This window comes from Oreochromis niloticus, linkage group LG12 (assembly GCF_001858045.2).
Source record: "Oreochromis niloticus isolate F11D_XX linkage group LG12, O_niloticus_UMD_NMBU, whole genome shotgun sequence".
NCBI lineage: Eukaryota > Metazoa > Chordata > Actinopteri > Cichliformes > Cichlidae > Oreochromis > Oreochromis niloticus.
Window position 1 is genome coordinate 25,332,537 of NC_031977.2, and position 19,109 is coordinate 25,351,645.

The 19,109-nt window shown below is 41.3% G+C and overlaps 2 protein-coding genes across 2 annotated transcripts; both read left to right on the forward strand.

Annotated features, from left to right (window-relative positions):
- The first annotated feature begins 3,051 nt into the window (after positions 1-3,051).
- dusp2 (dual specificity phosphatase 2) lies at positions 3,052-5,926 on the forward strand. Its single transcript, XM_003451100.5, has 4 exons — positions 3,052-3,648; positions 3,913-4,031; positions 4,185-4,404; positions 4,962-5,926. The coding sequence occupies exons 1-4, from the start codon at positions 3,261-3,263 to the stop codon at positions 5,177-5,179; spliced, it is 945 nt and encodes a 314-aa protein (XP_003451148.1). The 5' UTR covers positions 3,052-3,260; the 3' UTR covers positions 5,180-5,926.
- Positions 5,927-11,165: 5,239 nt separating this feature from the next.
- On the forward strand, positions 11,166-16,946 carry adra2b (adrenoceptor alpha 2B). The gene is made up of 2 exons (XM_005473479.4): positions 11,166-12,145; positions 12,322-16,946. Exon 2 carries the CDS (start codon positions 12,345-12,347, stop codon positions 13,920-13,922), a length of 1,578 nt encoding a protein of 525 aa, XP_005473536.1. The 5' UTR covers positions 11,166-12,145; positions 12,322-12,344; the 3' UTR covers positions 13,923-16,946.
- Positions 16,947-19,109: the final 2,163 nt, after the last annotated feature.

Sequence of the window (19,109 nt, forward strand, 5' to 3'; positions counted from 1 at the left end):
GCATTTTATCTATACCTAAGCGCTTTCTAACATTCACACATTCACACTCATACTTCATCATGTGGACTGGAGGAGTCTGAGATCAATCCCCCGACCCTCCGGCTGGTAGAGAACCCCCTCTAACCGCCAGGACACAAGGAGGAAAATTTTGGCTTAAAAATGGTAAAATCTATATCCTTTATCTTATACATTTCTGTTATTTATTTATGGAAAGAAAATAATAAATCTTCAAAAAAATATATTTTTTTCCAGCTCATGCATCAAAGATACACTTCATGACATACTGTAGTTGCTGTCTGCTATGCTTGACATGAACCTGTTACCAATACTTTGGAACCTGAAAAATATTGTTTAATAAATTGTTGACCCCAAAATAAGCTGTGCCAAAAAATGGTCCATCCCAACGATTGGGTCCCCCAACACAAACAGAGTAATATAGTGTACGCTCTTAAGTGCCAGGAGGATTGCCATGATTTATACATCAGGGAAACCAAACAACCTCTGGTGAAGCGGATGGCACAACACAGAAGAGCTAACTCGTCAGGCCAGGACTCCACAGTCTATTTACACCTACAGGCCAGTGGACACTCTTTCAATGATCAGGATGTACACATCCTGGACAGGGAGGAACGCTGGTTTGAGCGCGGAGTCAAGGAGGCCATTTACGTGAAAAGGGAAAGACCGTCTCTGAATCGAGGAGGGGGCTTAAGGGTACATCTTTCACCATCTTACAATGCTGTGATTGCAGCCATTCCCCAACTCTCTGTGAATGGTACTCATGGCCATTGATCAGTGGGCTTTGATCAATGGTTGTTGATCAATGGTCATGACAATTTGAGTATTAATGATGAAGGAACTGACCTCAAACCCATTGTTCAACATGAGTAAACATGAGTAAAAAGGGTTGCACTGGTAACGGTGACACATTCAGTCTGGTCAGAACAAAATAAGTTAAAGAGAGCTGAACTTTGATCTGCCCATGACGTTAGCACATGATGTAATAATGTCACTTCCTCTTTGCCATTTCAGTCATTGTTTTGTATCTTCCTGCACCAGACTATATAGGTTTTGGTAACAGGGTTGTACACATGTTTGTGGGCACAGTTGGAGTGCATAATTGTTGTTCTTGAAAATATGCTGAGTTTAAATAAATTGGTTTAACAATGAGATGTATCAACAAAATCCCCCCCAACACAACTTTTGGATTTTTCAAAGGCTGTGTTGACTTTTTCTCAGAGGACAGGTGTAATTTACACCACAAATTTATGTCTTGTGTTTTCAATATTCAGTGTATAAGTTAATATTTGGTATGCACAGCTTGTTTTTTCAACAAAGCCTGTACTCCTTCACGCAGGTTCTCTTGTAATTTCTTTGAGTAGTGTTCAGGAATACTTATCCGGGCTTCTTGAAGACTGTTTTCTCTACCATGTTACACATGACAGATATTTGCTCATGTACCTCTCTCCACCGTACATATTGACGACAATTTGAACCAAAGATTTAAAATCTGGAATAGACTTGCTGCTACTTATTTTCTATCTCAAGTTCTCGTGTAATTTGGTGCACCTCAAGAGTGGCTTTTTGACAGCCACCCTTCACTGAGATCATTTCTGAGGATGTTTTAGTGAACAGTAGATGGATTAGCTCAACAGATGCACCTCTCAGGTCCTGTATCAGGTCTTTGCTGGATTCCTTTCCCCTATTTCTTAAGGACTCAATCACCTTGTTGGTGCAAAAAATCCTGTTTTATGTCTGTCAAAGTATTATCTTGAGCATTTTTCATAGATTCGATTGAAGAAATTGTAGCAAATTATGTGCTTTTTACAATTGTTGGTACCAAAGTGCCTAAAGGCACGACCTAAAGTTGTTTTTATGCTGAGTTTCCTGTTATGTGTAGACACAATACGGGTCTACATATCCTTTGAGTCAGGTGCCTTTTGTGCTTGAATGATTCATAGGTCAATGTCAAGCTGTTCAGGTATAAGGACTGAAAAAAGAAGTGAAAAAGCAGCCAATGTTCAAAGGAAAACTTTGAAAGGCCTTCAGAAAGTCTGCCGAACCAGCCCACTACACCACTTTAAAGCATTATTGCATTATTACAAGAACTTATTACATTGCTGCAAGAAATTCTAACTCCTTGGGAGCAAAGTGGTTTTATAAAATGAGGGCTGACTTGAAACTTCTGGATAGTCCTGTATTTTCTGAGTAAAAATTTCTCGTAACTGAAGTGCATCATGTCTTTTCCTTTGCGTCATTCCATCCACCGCCATTCAGCTATTAAAAATTTAGGGCTGTGCTATTTTGTGATGAATATGGTTAGTGCTTATTCAGAGTTAATCCCACATGTTTCTCATAGCACACCACAGACGCAGCTAAAATAAATGCAGTTTGAGGAAACTACCTGACCTTTTAAAATGCAGTTGTGAATTTCTCATAAATATTTACTTCTTGTTTCATACTTGAAGTAAAACACACTGGACATCAGAAGTGGACAGGTCTGTGTTTAATAACCTGCTTTTCACAATGCCCCTTTGCAAAAAAGAAATCCATACACGGTAATCCATAAGTACCACACGCCTGAATCATAATTAAATAATAACATGTCTGTGCTTTTCGTGTATGCAGTGCAGCAGAGAATTTAGTTTTGCTTTTTTTAAATACTCCACAGAGCAGCAGAATAAAAACATTGTCAGTGCTGACATTTTATGTTTGCAGCATGGGCCTACAACAGAAAAACACGGTGGTGCGGGATTAATCTAAGCCGAAAAAAAACACTCAGCCTTCAGTCTTTCCGCTGAAGGCAGGCGTTTCGACCGGGTAGGGAGGGTTTTAGCTCTCAGTATAACGTCATTCAACATAAAAACACGGGATAACCCCAAACTCCGACCACGTGCGCGGTAGGAAAATAAGGCTTGACGTCAGTGTCCATATGAGGAGTGCCGGCCAGACCAAATATGGTCGTTCCGCCTCTGACGTTGTTCCTACTGTGGAAAATAGGCGGGGTGGCGCAGACCCCGCCTACCGCGCAGCCGTTATCAATGAACAAGTGAAACTATGAACCTAGAGCCGATTGTAACCGGCCCGCAGGACAGTTCAACAAGAACTCACAATATTAAGTCTTTACTTTGACATTTTTTGCATCTAAAATTGATACAACTTATACATTATATTTTAAAGGATTTTAAAATCTTTTTACCTGTCTAAACTGACTATTTTTTACAATTTATTATTTTTAACTTAACTTCAACTACTTTTCAACCATGAATTCAATCAACGAACCTTTGGAAATAACTGGCAACGAGTTGGTTCACATACTCAGGACCCCCCGGGATCAGTACACATCTGCAGGGTGCGTGGTGCTGGACTGCAGACCATTTCTCGACTTTTCCTTGGCGCACATCTGCGAGTCCCGAAACGTGAACTGGAACGCCATGCTGCGTCGTAGATCCAAGAGTTCAGTGGTGGCTCTGGAGTGGCTAATTCCGGACAAGGCGCTCAGGGCCCGGCTCCAGAGTGGGGAGTTCTCCCCGGTGGTGGTGGTGGATGAGAGAAGCAACTCCATGGCCGAGCTGAAGGCGGAGAGCGTGGCCCAGATGCTGCTCACCGCCCTGCAAAACGAAGTTCACACGCAGATCTGCTTTCTGCAAGGTAAAAAACTCCAGACGGTTTAAATCCATTTAAAAGCACCTATATTTATTTTTAAATAGATTAATAAAATTGTTGTTGACGTTTTTGTAATGATCGAAAAGTGTTTCGATACTACCAAAACGATAAAGGAACCTTTAAAACATTTTTTTTTAAATATAGTTCATGTTTATAACAGCATTGTTGTTATTTGGCACAGACCTTACATTTAAAGAGGACATGTTGAAAGCTTACGGCTAACCTCATACTAATGTGACCTCTGTTTAGGTGGATTTGGGGCATTTTCTGCGGCCTACCCGGAGCTTTGCTACACTTCAACCATCAATCACTGCGCAGTGGAGCCAGAGCCAAAAGTGACAGGCCGGAGGACACCCGCGTATGATCAGGTGAGCTAAAATTTATAATACAAGATTTAAAAACAGAATATTACAATTAAAATGTTTTTGTTTGTCTGTTTTGTTTTGTTTTTTGTGTGATGAAAAGCCACAGACAAGACGAGACGAAACAGTTTAGTGATTGTTTTTGTTGTCAAATTGCAGGATGGTCCCGTGGAGCTGCTACCCTTCTTGTTTTTGGGCAGTGCCATCCACTCGTCCCGCAGAGAGACTCTGGCTGCAGCCGGCATCACAGCTGTGCTCAACGTGTCCTCCACCTGTCCCAACTTCTATGAAGGGGAGTTTCAGTACCTGCGACTCACTGTGGAGGACACACTGGCTGCAGACATCAGAGCCTGCTTTTCCGCCTCCATCGCTTTCATTGGTGAGTATTTGCAAACTGTGTTGATGTGTAACCTCTGAAATGAGAGTCCAGTCCAGTGTTTGCTCACAGAAATGTCAGTCCAAAGTCCAGCAAAGACAGAAGGCCCAGTAAGAAAATTAAATTCATGTTAAATAAGCTGCCCAGTTGTATTTTTAATAAAAGCCTATAACATTTTAAGCACCTTAAACTCCATAATCCATTTTCAGTCCTACACTTGGGGACCAACAGTGTAATCATTAATGATCTGGTTACAAAACAACTGGATTATGCAGCTTAAGCTTGAGGAAAGAGTTTATTAACACCTGATGGTTTTCATGAGCTTGTTTTGACCAGCTTTCCTTGTAGAGTTGAGTTCAGGGGAAGGTGGAATTTGATTTAAAGGAACTTCCATTATAGCAGTGACTGGTGACTGAACGCTCATTTCCGGGGTGACAGCTCGTTTAGCCCAACTTTCTGTGCTTTCTGTTCGTAAAACATTACCGCCGATGTGAAATGAAGCACAGTATGCTGATTGCTCTTCCTGTTTTTGTCTTTTTCTCTTCCGTTTCCACATATAGACTCGGTGAAGCAGAGCGGTGGAAGGGTGCTGGTGCACTGTCAGGCAGGTATATCCCGTTCAGCCACCATCTGTCTGGCCTACCTCATGCACACTCAGCGTGTCCGGCTGGACGAGGCGTTCGACTTCGTCAAGCAGCGGCGTCACGTCATCTCGCCAAACCTGGCTTTCATGGGACAGCTGCTGCAGTTTGAGACTGATGTTCTGTGTCAGGGATGAAGGCACAAATCCATCTGTGAAATTTAACTGACTCTCCTGCCTCTTGGCATATTGCGTTGGACTCGCTGCACTACCGGGACTCAAACCACATGCATAAATGTGTTGTTGGTACTGTTGAAAAGTTTACTTTGTACGTTTAGAAGAAAGCTAAATGTGTTGCTGGCATCACATGGTTGCAGTCATATTTTGAAAATGCCATATTTTAGCAATGTAAACCACAGTGTCATGGAAACATTATGAACAACTGTGATTCTGAGCCAGCTAGCTGGAACAGCTATGAGGTAATTTCCCTGACGTTATACTTGAGTGGAGTTGTGCCTGCCTGTTTGGTTTGTGTGTGTGTGTGTGTGTGTGTGTGTGTGCGTGCAGGTGTGTTATTTTGTTTGACTTCTGTGCCTGATTGTTTGGAAGGGCTGACTTATTTTCATACACTTTTAACCACTGTGACATGACATGTCTTTTGTAAGGAAACACTGTGTTATCTTCTTATAGCAATAGTTCATTATTCTCACGTTTAGAAAGTTAGAAATGCACTTACCACAGCTGGTATCATTCTATATCCTGAGACAGATTGGTACACTCAAACTGGAAAAAGTTGTTTTTGTTTTTTTTTAATTGTGTAAATATGTTTTGTTATTTATTTCAGTATTTCTTATGACAGTGTTACTGACATCAATAATTCTTACTGCACTTTATACCTTTGGCTTCCTGCTGTTTTTCCACTGAAATAAAACATGCTGGAACATATCAAAACCGTGTGAGTGGAAAAAACTGTTTTGCACACTACTGTCCACCACACCTCACTACTTGTACTACTTATACACACTGATCCAGTCATTGTTCACCGCACAGACAAAACAATGAGGCCATCGAGTCCCAGGTGCATTTCAGTGTTTTCAGAGCGCATTACAAATGCATAATTTCACACGCGGACCTTGCTGCACTCGGTTGCTCTTGCTGAATCAGAAGGCATTAAAAAACATTGTGCTGCTGAGCGTTTTCATGGATTATCCTGTGGCAAGTGGGTTTTACAGTCTGAAGTCCCTTTTGACCTCAACAGCCAGCAATGGGAATTTCACATCCACTTATTCAACTAACATGAATCGCTTTAGGCACATGACAGGAAGTCTGGCAAAAAAAACATTTAAGAGGCAAAGTCATTAAAGTTATTTCTAATCAGGAAGTTTGGAAAGTCCAAAACACCGATTTGTGTTTATAGCATTTTAATTTGACTAAAACCATTTTAAACAGGTAATAATATAAATTACTGCACTTTTTTTCTTTATTTTCAAATTTCATTTACTTTTATCAGTATTGTCAAAGCTCATGGCTGTTTCGACACAGTATTAATAACCAGTCAGCTCTATATTCGACTGGTTGGACTGAAATAACAAAGAACTAGTACCAACACTTGCGAAAAGACCACCTACCAATATCACCACTGCTTCATTTCCTGATGCTAATTAAGCCACCCACACTTCTGTTTTGGCCATAGCTAAAGTAGTCCACTTCCTCTCATGCACAAATATCCATTACCCAACACGTAAGCAAGCATAGCTGTTCTGCTTGACTTCTTTCTTCCATTAGCCACAGTTTTCCATGCAGAGGGCAAAGAAATGCCCAGTGGTTTTCAGGTTGGACTTGAAACTGAGCGATCACATTGAATAAAGCCCCTAAAGTGTGAGTCCATTTAAACGTACTCATCAAAAGCACACAAATATGAGCTCAAACTTATTTTTTTATGTATGTTTTCATCATTTTTCTTAGTCTTCCATCAGATACATTTCTTAAAACTTTATTTCTTGCTTTTGCTGAGGGGGTTGGGCCTCAGATTTAATTTAAGAAAAAAAAAATAAACATCCTTATTTTCTAATCTATTCAATGTTGATCTTTATATTTTAGGCCAAAATAAACACTTTCCACTCTTCTGAAACCATCAGAGGGTGATCTGTTTTTCCATCGGCTTCTTTGTAAATCATTTTAGATGAATGAGTTCAACAAAAACAGGAAAAAAGAAAGAAAGATAAACAAATATTTGATTTTGGAGCAGATCAAAACTAAACAAACATTAGTAACTAAGTACATATACTCATCACCAATTTGGAGGTTTTATTATATCTGGTCATTTTATTCTATTTATTTAATAGTGTGCTTTTTGCTCGACTACTACTGCTGTGGTCACCAGTTAAGATTTTACATTTAAGAGACCTGTGTTTAAAGATGAAATTAGAACTCGCTGTTAATGATTAAACCAGTGTTAGCTCTGCCTAAGAGAACACGTCAAATGGTTTAAATAAACTTTAAAAAAAAAAAATGTAATCATAAAAACACAAGAGATATGGAAATCTAGAATAAAATGTTGTATTTGGTTTCTGTAACCAGATTTAGGTTTGTACAGCAAGATTAATACTTTTTAAAAAGTAGTATTATACACATATATAACATACAGCTCCAAAATGCTAGATACACGTTGATGTATCAGAACTGATAAACAAATAATATAATATACATATATAACATATCAGTCACAAAACCTTTTCCCTTCAGTGCAGTTTATTAATAGCCTACTTCAAGTCATATGATGATAATACTTGTGCACTAAGCAGACATTTACACAAGACTTTGATTTGTATTATTGGTATTTTGGCACTGTTACTGGTTAAGCAACTATACTGGTACTTTTTTCACTGCCGCAGGTGATTTCAAAAGAAATGGAGACAACACAGATTGTTCCCTGCGTTGTCTTCAAAACAGTCCGTGCTGGATACGTTTGTAGTGAAACAGTGCTCTCTAGTGACAACTTTCGGAATGAAAAGAAATTAATAATGATTCAAACGTATCCAGCAGATGATGCCAGCAGACTGTTTATTAACTAAGGCCACCTTTGTATTCGGAAGATAGCGCAGAAAACCAAGCAGTACAGATCTTTCGCACACACACACTTCCAGTGTGCATTTTAGACATTAAATCACTGCTGGTGTCATTTAATTTGTCCTCAAATACCAGTACAGGAAACAGGCTGTATTACCTCCCCTCTACTTGAATGCGGCTCTCATCAGTCAGTTACGACTCAGTCAGTCTGCCTCATTAATAAAACTCAAACTGTAGGTCCCATCTGTGTCCAGATAAAACTAGGCCAATCATATTACACGAGGCTCTGGCAACACGTAATGATGTACATGTGTAGTGTACAGTATGTACAAAAGGAAGCATATAAGAGATTAGGGATTAGCAGAGGGGATCGCACTTCCTTTGGACATGGCATTACACAGTGTTTGTTATCTACGGCTGAAGACTGTGTCACTCAAAACAAGAAATCCCATTTGGAGAAAACCACATGATGAGGATGAGCAACACGATACTGTAAGCTGGAGAATTACAATGCATTCATGTAACACGCACGCACGCACAGACCTGCATGCACACACACACACACACATGCACAGAGGTGTAGTTATTTGGGAAAATGACTGCATGGTCATTTGGGAGCACTCCCTGTAATTGTTTGCAGTTTGCACACACACACAAACATATTTGTACCTTCATGGCTAATGGATAACACGTTCCTCAGTGCAGTCATGGGTATGTTAGAGAGAGAATAACATATTTTGCTATGTATGGATATTTTCTCCAAACTGTGTGCTGTAGAACATTACAGGACTGGTTTACCTACTGAGGCCTCTGGAAACCTTCAAATAAACAGGAGAAAAAGGAGAGAACCTCACTCTGTCGTCAAACTGGGACAAAACTCACTGACCCTAATACAAAGCTTAACTTGAAAGACAAGGCGTACCTATTCTGGCTAAAATTTTCCTTGATCTCCACACACCATCTCTCTCAAGGTTTATAAATCGCACACTGGTACACATAATAGTACCTGAGTGTACACACCCACACATGGAAAACAGGAAACCGTTTTAAGCCAGTAATTCCAAAAGGTCTAAATTGAAAGCTTCCAAAGGGCAGGTATTGTGCTATAATTGATTTGGACCAGAACCATAATGTCCACAGACTCCCACCAGACCACAGCCCTACATTATTCTGACCTGCAGTAATCTTATTTTCAAGGCCCTGTTAAAAACTTAAGGAATAAAAAAGAAATTTGAAGTTATTTTGAACACAATGAAACTGTTCAAGAGGAAGTTTGTTTTTTTGTTTTTTTTAAGAGTGAGAGTCCTTTCCAGACCAAGTACAAACTTTTCCAGTGTGGATATCAAAGAAAAATTGCTTATCCACTGTGGGTGATCCATGGCAGCAGAGTACCCTCCAGGCTTGTGAACTGTATGTGTGAGTGCGTGCATGCTTGTATATCACATGCTCTTACACAACAGGCACTTCAAAAGCAGTGTACTGTGCACTGAACACTATGTGCTGCTCACTCTCTATAACCTCGGCATCACTGACATACCCCTCACCCCCAGAATGCATTTTCAGCGTGTTACAAAGCATGGTTCACCCACGGAAACAGAGACACTTGATTGGAGTGCACTCTCCTGCTAAAAGCTTTATTCTCTCTCCCTTTATATTTAGATTCTGTAGCGTGGAGCGAAAAATGTACAACCATTATTGACTGCTGCTTCTGGTCACAGAATCAGAGAGCAGGCCACCCAATTGTAATTCCATGGGTGGCTAGCTGGGCTTCTTCCTCATTAGAACAGCAATGTGTGGGGGACGCACAACAAAAACAAACAAACAGAACCTCTACCCACACACCATTCATAAGATCGTGTGTGTATGACCAGTAAATGTGTGTGTTGTTTGTTTGTGTGCGTTTATTACACAGAGGCCACCTACCTACTTTCAAACAGCACAGGATAAACTCTGCTGCTGTTTGTTTTATGGCCAAGTTAAACAGCCAGTATGACGTAGGCTTCAATGGATAATTGAACGTTCAGGCCCTTGATCTCAGGTAGGCAACAAATCAGAGGGATGATAGATATCTCTTCTTCTAGGGATAGGAAGTGTTGCATGATGCATAACTGCAGAGGGATTCAAATAGAAGTCAAGTGATGATGTAAATGCATGAGCACAGAACATTACAATGAGTGCCTTATTCCCTCGCCCTGCGCCTCACACAGTGAGCAGAGGTGGAAGGTAACACGGTGCGTTTATCCAGGGAGTGGAGAGGTAGATGAGCATGAGGAGATTTCAGATTTCATAAGGACATAATTCACTTTTACTGCACCATTTAATTGATGGTTGTCATTACCCATGGACTGGATTTTATATGCAAAATCTGTAACTACATAAAATGTATGATTTATTGCTTTAGATCCTCAATCCAGAGGGTGGACGACTCAGTGCCTAATGCATCAATAATTTAAATCTCCGAAGGGGTTCATCTTTCAAAATGAAGGATTTGTTTTATTAGAATTCTTGGACATTTGTGGTTTTACTGCATTATAAAGGTGTGACTACTTTCTCGCACGTAAAATTGAGCCTGCCTTTGTGATTATGAGCTGGCAATCTGTATCGATTTGGACGCTCACAATACACATTGAACTGTGCACATAAACCCTGCCTCAAACACTGAGGTGTTTTTCAGCTTGTACAATCTTAGGCACTGTGCTTACCTTACCTAATCTCATTAAAAATCTGAGAAAAAGCTTTTAACCAGACTGGGCAGCTAAAACGTGGATGGCATTTCCCTTTAGTATTACACTGCGCCTTTATATGGACCTCCAGCACTGAAGGAGTTATTGAGGACTAAGTGAAAAAATCGTTTAAAAACCAAAGAATGATATAAGGTCACACAGGCTTTTTGCTTGAAAAGCATAAATGTGAAGTTGCCACATCTTGAGGAAAAATGATGATGGTAATGATGACTGTGCTGTTTACTCTGGAGTCCCTGGAATGAAACAAATGTTTTCAGTAAAGCAGATGGCATCGTCTCTGCACTCCCAGCTGGACATCACAGCGTCCTGTGGAGTTAATTGACCGGAGCAGTGCCACCCAACAAGCCATTTCTAATATAACTGCGTTGGCTGAGACGCTTGGGTATAGATATAATTTGGGAGGTGAGGGGCTGTACAAGGATGGAGGAAGCAAACATCCCATGACGCTTGGCTTCACAGTGACATCACCGGGTCTAAAAGAAGAGGGAGATGGGAGGCACCCCACTTATTAGGTTTCGTCGTAAGGTCCTGTTCACAAGTGAAGATGCTGCTGCCCCTCTGCGAGGAAATCTGCGAGGTGCATCAGCGGAGCGGCTGAATCATGGCATCCCGGTAAACTTCTGAAGCGCCAGGGACCAGAAAACAACTCCTGAGACGCACAGACTTGATCTTCTCCGCGAGGATCTTTTTACTACTGAAACAACAACGCTTTTTATAAGCAGAGCTGGCATCGTGCGCAGGAGAGCTGGAGAGCTTGAGGTTGTTCTTTGTGTTCTTTCTTGATTGGAAAGGCTGGCATTCCCGTGAAACATCATAATCTTTCAACAGACAATCAGTGTAAATATCCCACCGCATTGGTTTTATTTCGCGTAATCTAAAATCACTGTTTTACTTTTCGCTATTCGGATGAGATTGTCAGGTATACGCGCGTCTCCAAACGAGGACGCACGGAAATCAGACCAATTTACTCTAATCTGATCTCTGATATCCAAAAACGCCTCGCCGTAAATGACCCCAAATTAGATTGTTTCAAATTAAATCTTTCCATTTTCATGACATTAACTGAAAAAGGATCAGTCTGTGTAAAAAAAATCAAGTTTTAGTTCTGTGCGTTGTAACTCTGCGAGGGCGAACGCCCAGCAGTGATTTTTTTTTCTTTTGCTGTTTCCTTTTTTGTGGAGAAGAAACGGTTTTGAAAAGTGGCAATGCGTTTTGCTTGAAAAGATCTGCGTCTTGACGCGTTCCCCAGGACTGTCTGTTGCGCATAAAATGGATTTGGAAGACCTGCCGTGGAGGGTGCAAGGGAGTGATCGTTTGCGAACAACACAGTGACAAAACTAGAACGGCTGAGGTAAATATGCCAAATAATTATCAATTTATTACAAAATGTATTTTAATGTAAATATACTGTTTTATTAAGGACAAAAAATGATAATCTACAATTGTTTAACACTTTATACATTTTTAAAAGATTTTGCATGTTTATTTGTTTGTTTGTGTTTTTCTTTGCTTGTTTTAAATTTAAAGCCTCCTGGAAAAATAATCCCAGCATGGCCTCGGTTCAGGACAGCGGCTGCTCCATGGAGCTGAGTGGCTGGAACAGCAGCGTGAGCGGCTCCGGATCATCCGTGCCATGCAACCAGAGTGTCCTAAAGCCTGCCCCCTACTCCCCGGAAGCAACGGCGGCCTTTGCCACCGCCATAACCTTAATGGTCATCTTCACTATCGTCGGGAACATCATGGTCATCATCGCTGTCCTGACCAGCCGATCACTCCGAGGTCCGCAGAATCTGTTCTTGGTGTCATTAGCTGCTGCGGACATTTTAGTGGCTACACTCATCATCCCCTTTTCTTTAGCCAACGAACTGCTTGGCTACTGGTACTTCAAGTCTCTGTGGTGTGAGATCTACCTGGCGCTGGACGTGCTGTTCTGCACCTCCTCCATCGTGCACCTGTGCGCCATCTCATTGGATCGCTACCTGTCAATCTCCAGGGTCACTTACGGACGTCAGCGGACACCCAAGCGCATCAAAGCCGCAATTGTGGTGGTGTGGCTCATCTCTGCCATTATCTCCTTCCCTCCCCTGCTCTCTTTGAACAAGAGTGAGGGAGGCGACCGGGGGACTGAGAGAGGACCTCAGTGCCAGCTGAATGATGAGCGCTGGTACATCCTTTACTCCACCATTGGCTCCTTCTTCGCTCCATGTCTCATCATGATCCTGGTCTACATAAGAATTTACCAAATAGCCAAGCAGAGAACACGCTGCCCGCCAGGAGAGCCCAGGAAGGATGGGGTTGGCTGTGCAACACCAAGTCAGCCTCCTCGGCATGTGCAAGCTAATGGGAAGGATGAAGAAGAAAGCACACCTCCTTCATCCAACAAAACCTCAAATGCCAGACCCCCCACCCTCGCTATCACACCTTCTCCAGCCCCAGCGGAGTCTCAAACCTCCCCAAATCCCACACCCAATAATCTCCTGCAGCCTCCATCGCCTTCTCCAGCCGTGCCCACGGCCACAGAGGTTGATACCTCTTCACAAGTCCCCTCAACCCCCTCCTCTGTGCCTGCGTCTGCCACCAAGACTAAAGCGGAGGGGAAGAAGGGCAAGCGTCTGGAAAAGAAAAAGGCTGACAATAACAATGCTGACAGCTCAAGCACAGAGAGCGATATGGAGCACAGCCATGGAGGGGGACGTGGCAGCACCAGCATGCCAGGGTCTCCTGCTGGAGGGGGGATCCACTCCCCAGCCTCAGTCAAGCGCTACCGCGACATGATTGCCACTTCAAAGGGGGCTCGTCTGGTGCCAGGGAGAAAGTCAAAAACAGATAACAACCCTGGAGCAGCGAGGCGTAAAGCCATGGTCAACAGAGAGAAACGTTTCACCTTTGTCCTGGCAGTGGTCATTGGTGTCTTTATGGTGTGCTGGTTCCCCTTCTTCTTCTCCTACTCTCTCCAGGCAGTGTGCCCAGAGACTTGCACCATCCCAGGTCCACTCTTTACATTTTTCTTCTGGATTGGTTACTGCAACTCCTCACTCAACCCAGTCATATACACCATCTTTAACAAAGACTTTAGAAAGGCCTTCAAAAAGATACTGTGCAGAAGCACCAAGGGTACTTTCTTTTAGCACATACAATTGCTGTATAGAAAATTGACATTTCCGAGGCAAAAAAAAAAACAAAAAAAAACAAAAAAAAAAAACAATCATGTTCCAGAACACTTAAAGGGCTGTTTAAAAAAATACATCAAATGTAAAAACTGAGAGCCACTTTTACAGCCACAGCGTGTAAACACAAAACCCGGACTGTGAAATCTCAGCTTGCAGCTGGTTGACAGATTTTTACAGAGTGGAACGAAGAAACAGAAAATGAAAAAGCAACTGAGCGAGACACTATTAAACTGCTTAGTACTTTAGTATTTCTGATAAGATTTTGAATCCAAAGTTTTATCTTCAGATGACAAGGAATAATAGATAATGCTGGGAGACAGAGGGGCGCAGCATGATAGAAGAAATGTAAATACATTCTATAAAACGTATAGAAGGCCTCTAAGAAAACAGAAAACAAGTGGGAATTAACTCTGTGAATTAATACAGCATATTTTTTATACATGTTTTGTAGTTATGAAAAACTTTGGGACTAAAGAAGACAGGTAAAAGTAAGGACAAGTGGCCTTAGATTCCTGTGAGCCTAAGGCCCTTTACTTATCAATAGACAACACAAGGAGCACACAAGATTAGTGATGATTTCCTACGTCTGCAGTCTCAACTGCGTCTGTAGTCTCAATTGCAAAGCTGCAGGGCAAACATGTGTTCCTTGATTTTTATCTAAAAATGCAACAACAAGAGAAGGTTGCTGACGATCTCAAATGTGATAGCACAAACAAGGGCACCCTTTCAGACTTAACTCGTAGATTTTTGTGCAGAAAGCCTTCATGTGAAGCCCTGCCACCTTGCTTTTGGCTTCACTGGTCATAATGGACACTCAGGTTGTTTATAATGACACTCTTGGCTTTCACCTTTCATGAAATACTCAATAAAAATTAACTTTGGACCTGAAATGAAATCCCATGTATTATGCTAAGAAGTAGATGCAAGGTGATGAGACTGCATCTCATACTCTTAGTTTACAGTTTTCTTTCTTTTAGCTTAACCTGTAGAATCACCCTAATCGACTTGCCTGAGCTTCTTTTCCAATGAACTGCCTCAGTATTTGGACATTCGAGCAACATTCAAAGCTGCTTAGAGCATCTTCAAACCCTTTCAGTGGTTTTTCACAGTATCAGATGGGAGGTGCATCTCCTAAAAATAAAAACCACCAGATTCTTATCATTCTACTGGCAAGCATTAACGTTCACAAAACAAATCCTACTTTGTGCAACATTATTTACCAGGTAAACATTTCACATTGACTATAACACCGAGATGAACAATGCAATTATGGACGTGTGATGTTCCCCCTAATTACGCCTACAGGGGTTATACTGAGAACTGTTTGTCTGAGTCACTCCTTACCGATGCCTCTGGCACATCATCTTCTGCAGTGGACCTCTACATGGCACATTCGACTCGTTGCTGAGAGGCAAGAGGATGAATGGTACTTTTATTTTTCTCACCAAGACACTAAAGCTTTGTGAGTTTCCTGGACAAGAAAAAAAAGAAGGAAAAAAAAGAAAAGAAAATGTGTCTGTAACTGTGAACAGCACATGTTTATTGACTCAATGGGACAAGGGCTGTCAGCAGCAACACATCAATTTAGTAACTGTCTAATTCTGCTGACTTGTGTGAACGTGTGCATGTATGTGGGCGAGTGTGCGAGCGTGCATGCGTGTTGACTCTTTTGTTTTTCCTTAAAAAGTGTCAGTGCCTCCTCTGGCTGCTATGTACTACAGATCTACTGTACTGACAGATTTCCTGCATCACGTGGTTGTCTGTAATGTTTATGATGAATTTGGAGGAAAGATCGGTAGTATGTCGCTACACTGGGACAGTCTTAATGATCTAAAAGTGAGTGTATTTTCTGTGACATCGAGTACATGGCTTTTTAAAGATCACCCTCAAGGGACCAAAGAGCCTCACAGGACACCAGCCTGACTCAGTGAAATCTGGCCCTGTGTTTCTGTAATGAAATATCAGTTTATATTTGGTGTATGTGACGGGAGGCAAAGATTGAAAACACTGTATTATTTATTTCAAACCAGTTTGTGTTTTCTGTTACCTATTTATTGTTCAGTTACTGTGCTTTTATTCTGAAAAATCAATCGAATTGGAAGCGATCAGAGACTGAAAAGACTGTACAGAGTTTTGATATCTTGAACAAGAGCAACATTGACTTCTGCCGTCAAGCTCTTGCTTTGTGAGACTGAGCTATATTTAAGCTCGGGTTGGGGTGGGGGGCGCATTTGTGTTGAACTGAAGGAACATGAACTTTGAGTTATGTGCATACAATGCAACATTTATTCATCATTGTTTCATCTAGTTATAGTACAGTGAAATGTTCAATCAGAGATACAAGCACACGCATTGATGTACAATCTATATCGCAACAGAAAAATGTCTCCTCACCAGTGCTACTGCTGTCAGATGTCTCCTGAAAAAGTAATGAAACATGAAAATGTCAATAGCAACCATAGCCAGTTTCATTTGGATGATTTGCAGTGCATTAAGGCTCCAATCCATATCACGCAGAGCTGCTGGGAGATTTAAATAACTGATGAAACCAAATGGTTGCAAGCAAGAGCTCTGTGCACTTATACAACTGTTCCCTGTCCTCATTTAAAATGATTATTTTCTCTCCAGTAATACAAACAGCTATAGCAACTCAATTATGACAAAAATAGCCACAGAGGTCATGGATTCATGGCTGCTTCCAATAAATATGAGTTGCAATGCTGCTCAAACTTACCATCCATGGCTTTATGTGGTGAGACTGCTGCTTTGTTTGTTTGTTTTTTAAAAAGTAAGAATTATAGCTTAAAGGTGACAGATGCAGTATTCTGCCTGTTGATCACCATCCTTTTCCCGGAAACCGCCTGAATTGTCTTTTCCCCAACTGTGTTTGGACCAGACTGCCTGGTCTGAGCTTTGCAATCTTCTATCTCCCATCTGTCATCATCTCCTTCCAGTTTGGAAATAAAGCTGCTTGAAAAAGCACAAGTCATTCCCCGGTTCGTTTGTTTTATACATCTTCACATGATACAATAATAATAATAATAATAATGATAATAAAAATCATTTCCAGACAGAGAATTAGCAGTAAGTTGTTCCACAAATCTGTGATGTTTTCCTGGCATACATGTCAAACCAAAGCGCAATGCAAAGCAATTTGCAGCCATTATGAAATAGCCTTAAATGGCAACACAACTTGGGGAAATAGTCCATAACACTGTGGCTTGATGGCTGTTCAAGATGTCACTGCAAAATCTCCTATCACAGTGGGACATGAGAAGTAGGCCGTAGCAGAAACAGCATAATGTCACCTACTGCCAGCGAACACAGAGGAAGTCTGTAAGGAATTAGAGCATGTTTCCAAATATCACATACACACACACATACACACACTTCCCGCACTGACTGTCTCATATTCTATTCAAGTCATGAAAATCATGTTCAGTCCACACTCAGATTCAGACACACACACACTTGTTGTGACAGCTTGTTATATTTGAGGTCATCAGGCCTATGGTGAATTGTAATTGATTTATGCTGATGTGCTGTTTGGCCATTTCTCTGCACTGAATCGAGCCTCTCTGTCCTGCTTTACCTTCACACACACACACACACACACACACACACACACACACACACACACACACACACACACACACACACACACTCAAAGAAGACCAAAATGATGCCCATCTTTTCCTCCACACTGTTTCATTTCCATATTCAGCGCTGTGTGTGAACAGATAACTTATCATAGCCAAGCAATGGGAGCAGTGAGCTGTATGTTTACAATGTTGTATATTCACACAAACACAGTGTCCCTAAGCCCCTTATTCTCTGGCCTCAGCTAGAATATAAAGCAGGCCTGATTGGGGCGGTGGACTCTCCAGGGCAAAAATGGAAAGAGTCCAACTACCACGACACTCAACACATTAGCTTCTTACTCTCAAAAGACAGTGGACAAACTCCTAAACAAGCGAAGCTGAGACATGCAAGGACACACTCGGACGCATACTGAAACACAGATGCACATCAAGTTTCATTTAGAGATTTATGATGGATTTAGTATTGCTCTGTATGAATATGTATGTGTTTAGAGGGCGTTCTAGCGCCGAGCATTTTCCTTTTCCAATCTCATCCGCGATATAATGCCAGATAAATTTCTTCCCCCTGTAATTTGGCTGTTGAAAACACCCAAGAGGCAGAATGAAAAATGAGAGACAGAACAGAGGCAAGCTCTCTACCCATCGAAGGTGGAGATATTAAAATGCACCTCTCGCTCGGTGAAGGCTGTGATAAAAAATGTCACTTTTAGGGGGCATGGGCAATTATGATTAAAATCGCTCAAGGAGTCTGTGACTGTTTAACAGAGTGCTACTTGATGGGGGTATGTGTGAGTGTGTGAGTGTGTGAGTGTGCGCCCTTACGCATCTCATAACATTTCGTTTTACAAAGATTTTGTTAAAGCAAAGAGCCGGGATGTAGAACAGGCATTTCCAGCCTTGTTTTGATGTGTTGTGCGTTTGGATGGAAATTCAAAGCACAAAGTGGACGTACCCTAGTAGGCAGTTAACACGGCAAAAAAAATTAGGTCCTAATATGAAAAATCAAGCAATGCATGAGAGTGTGCAAGAGAGGGGAAGGCTGAAGAAAAACTAATGAAATATTGTTGAAACAGAAAATAGAAATTTTGATTAAAAAATACAGTCTGGTTAATGGGAAGTGCTGCACAGGAGCTGCATATGACAAGACGTGTAACGGTTTGACTGTTTAACTAACAAAAAAAGAAAGTGACACAGAGCCAGAGGAAACCAAGAACTCAAGATAAAACAAGAAGGAACTAATCAGAGACCACATGATTCGTCACATTTAGATTGTTACCCGTGAACTTGGCATCAACAGTTTTCATCACGAGAAGAAAAAAACGAAACCAACTAACTGATAATCGACATGTTGCTGCTGCACTGAACTCAAAGAAAGCAATCCAAATAGTAAACTTAACCATAAGCCTGAGCAGTTATGGTAACAGCTTAACAGTTTGTTTTTTTTCTTTGGTGGTCGATGCAAAAACAAGCCAGTTTGTCATTCTTTGTTTTAACACACAAAGTGGCGTGAGTTAGAGCTACACCACTGTTTTCATTTTTTGTT

Coding starts and splice junctions, on each gene's coding strand:
- adra2b (XM_005473479.4), top strand. CDS start 12,345: ATGGCCTCGGTTCAGGACAGCGGCTGCTCCATGGAGCTGAGTGGCTGG.
- dusp2 (XM_003451100.5), top strand. CDS start 3,261: ATGAATTCAATCAACGAACCTTTGGAAATAACTGGCAACGAGTTGGTT. Junction 3,649..3,912: donor GCAGATCTGCTTTCTGCAAG/GTAAAAAACTCC, acceptor ACCTCTGTTTAG/GTGGATTTGGGGCATTTTCT. Junction 4,032..4,184: donor GGACACCCGCGTATGATCAG/GTGAGCTAAAAT, acceptor GTCAAATTGCAG/GATGGTCCCGTGGAGCTGCT.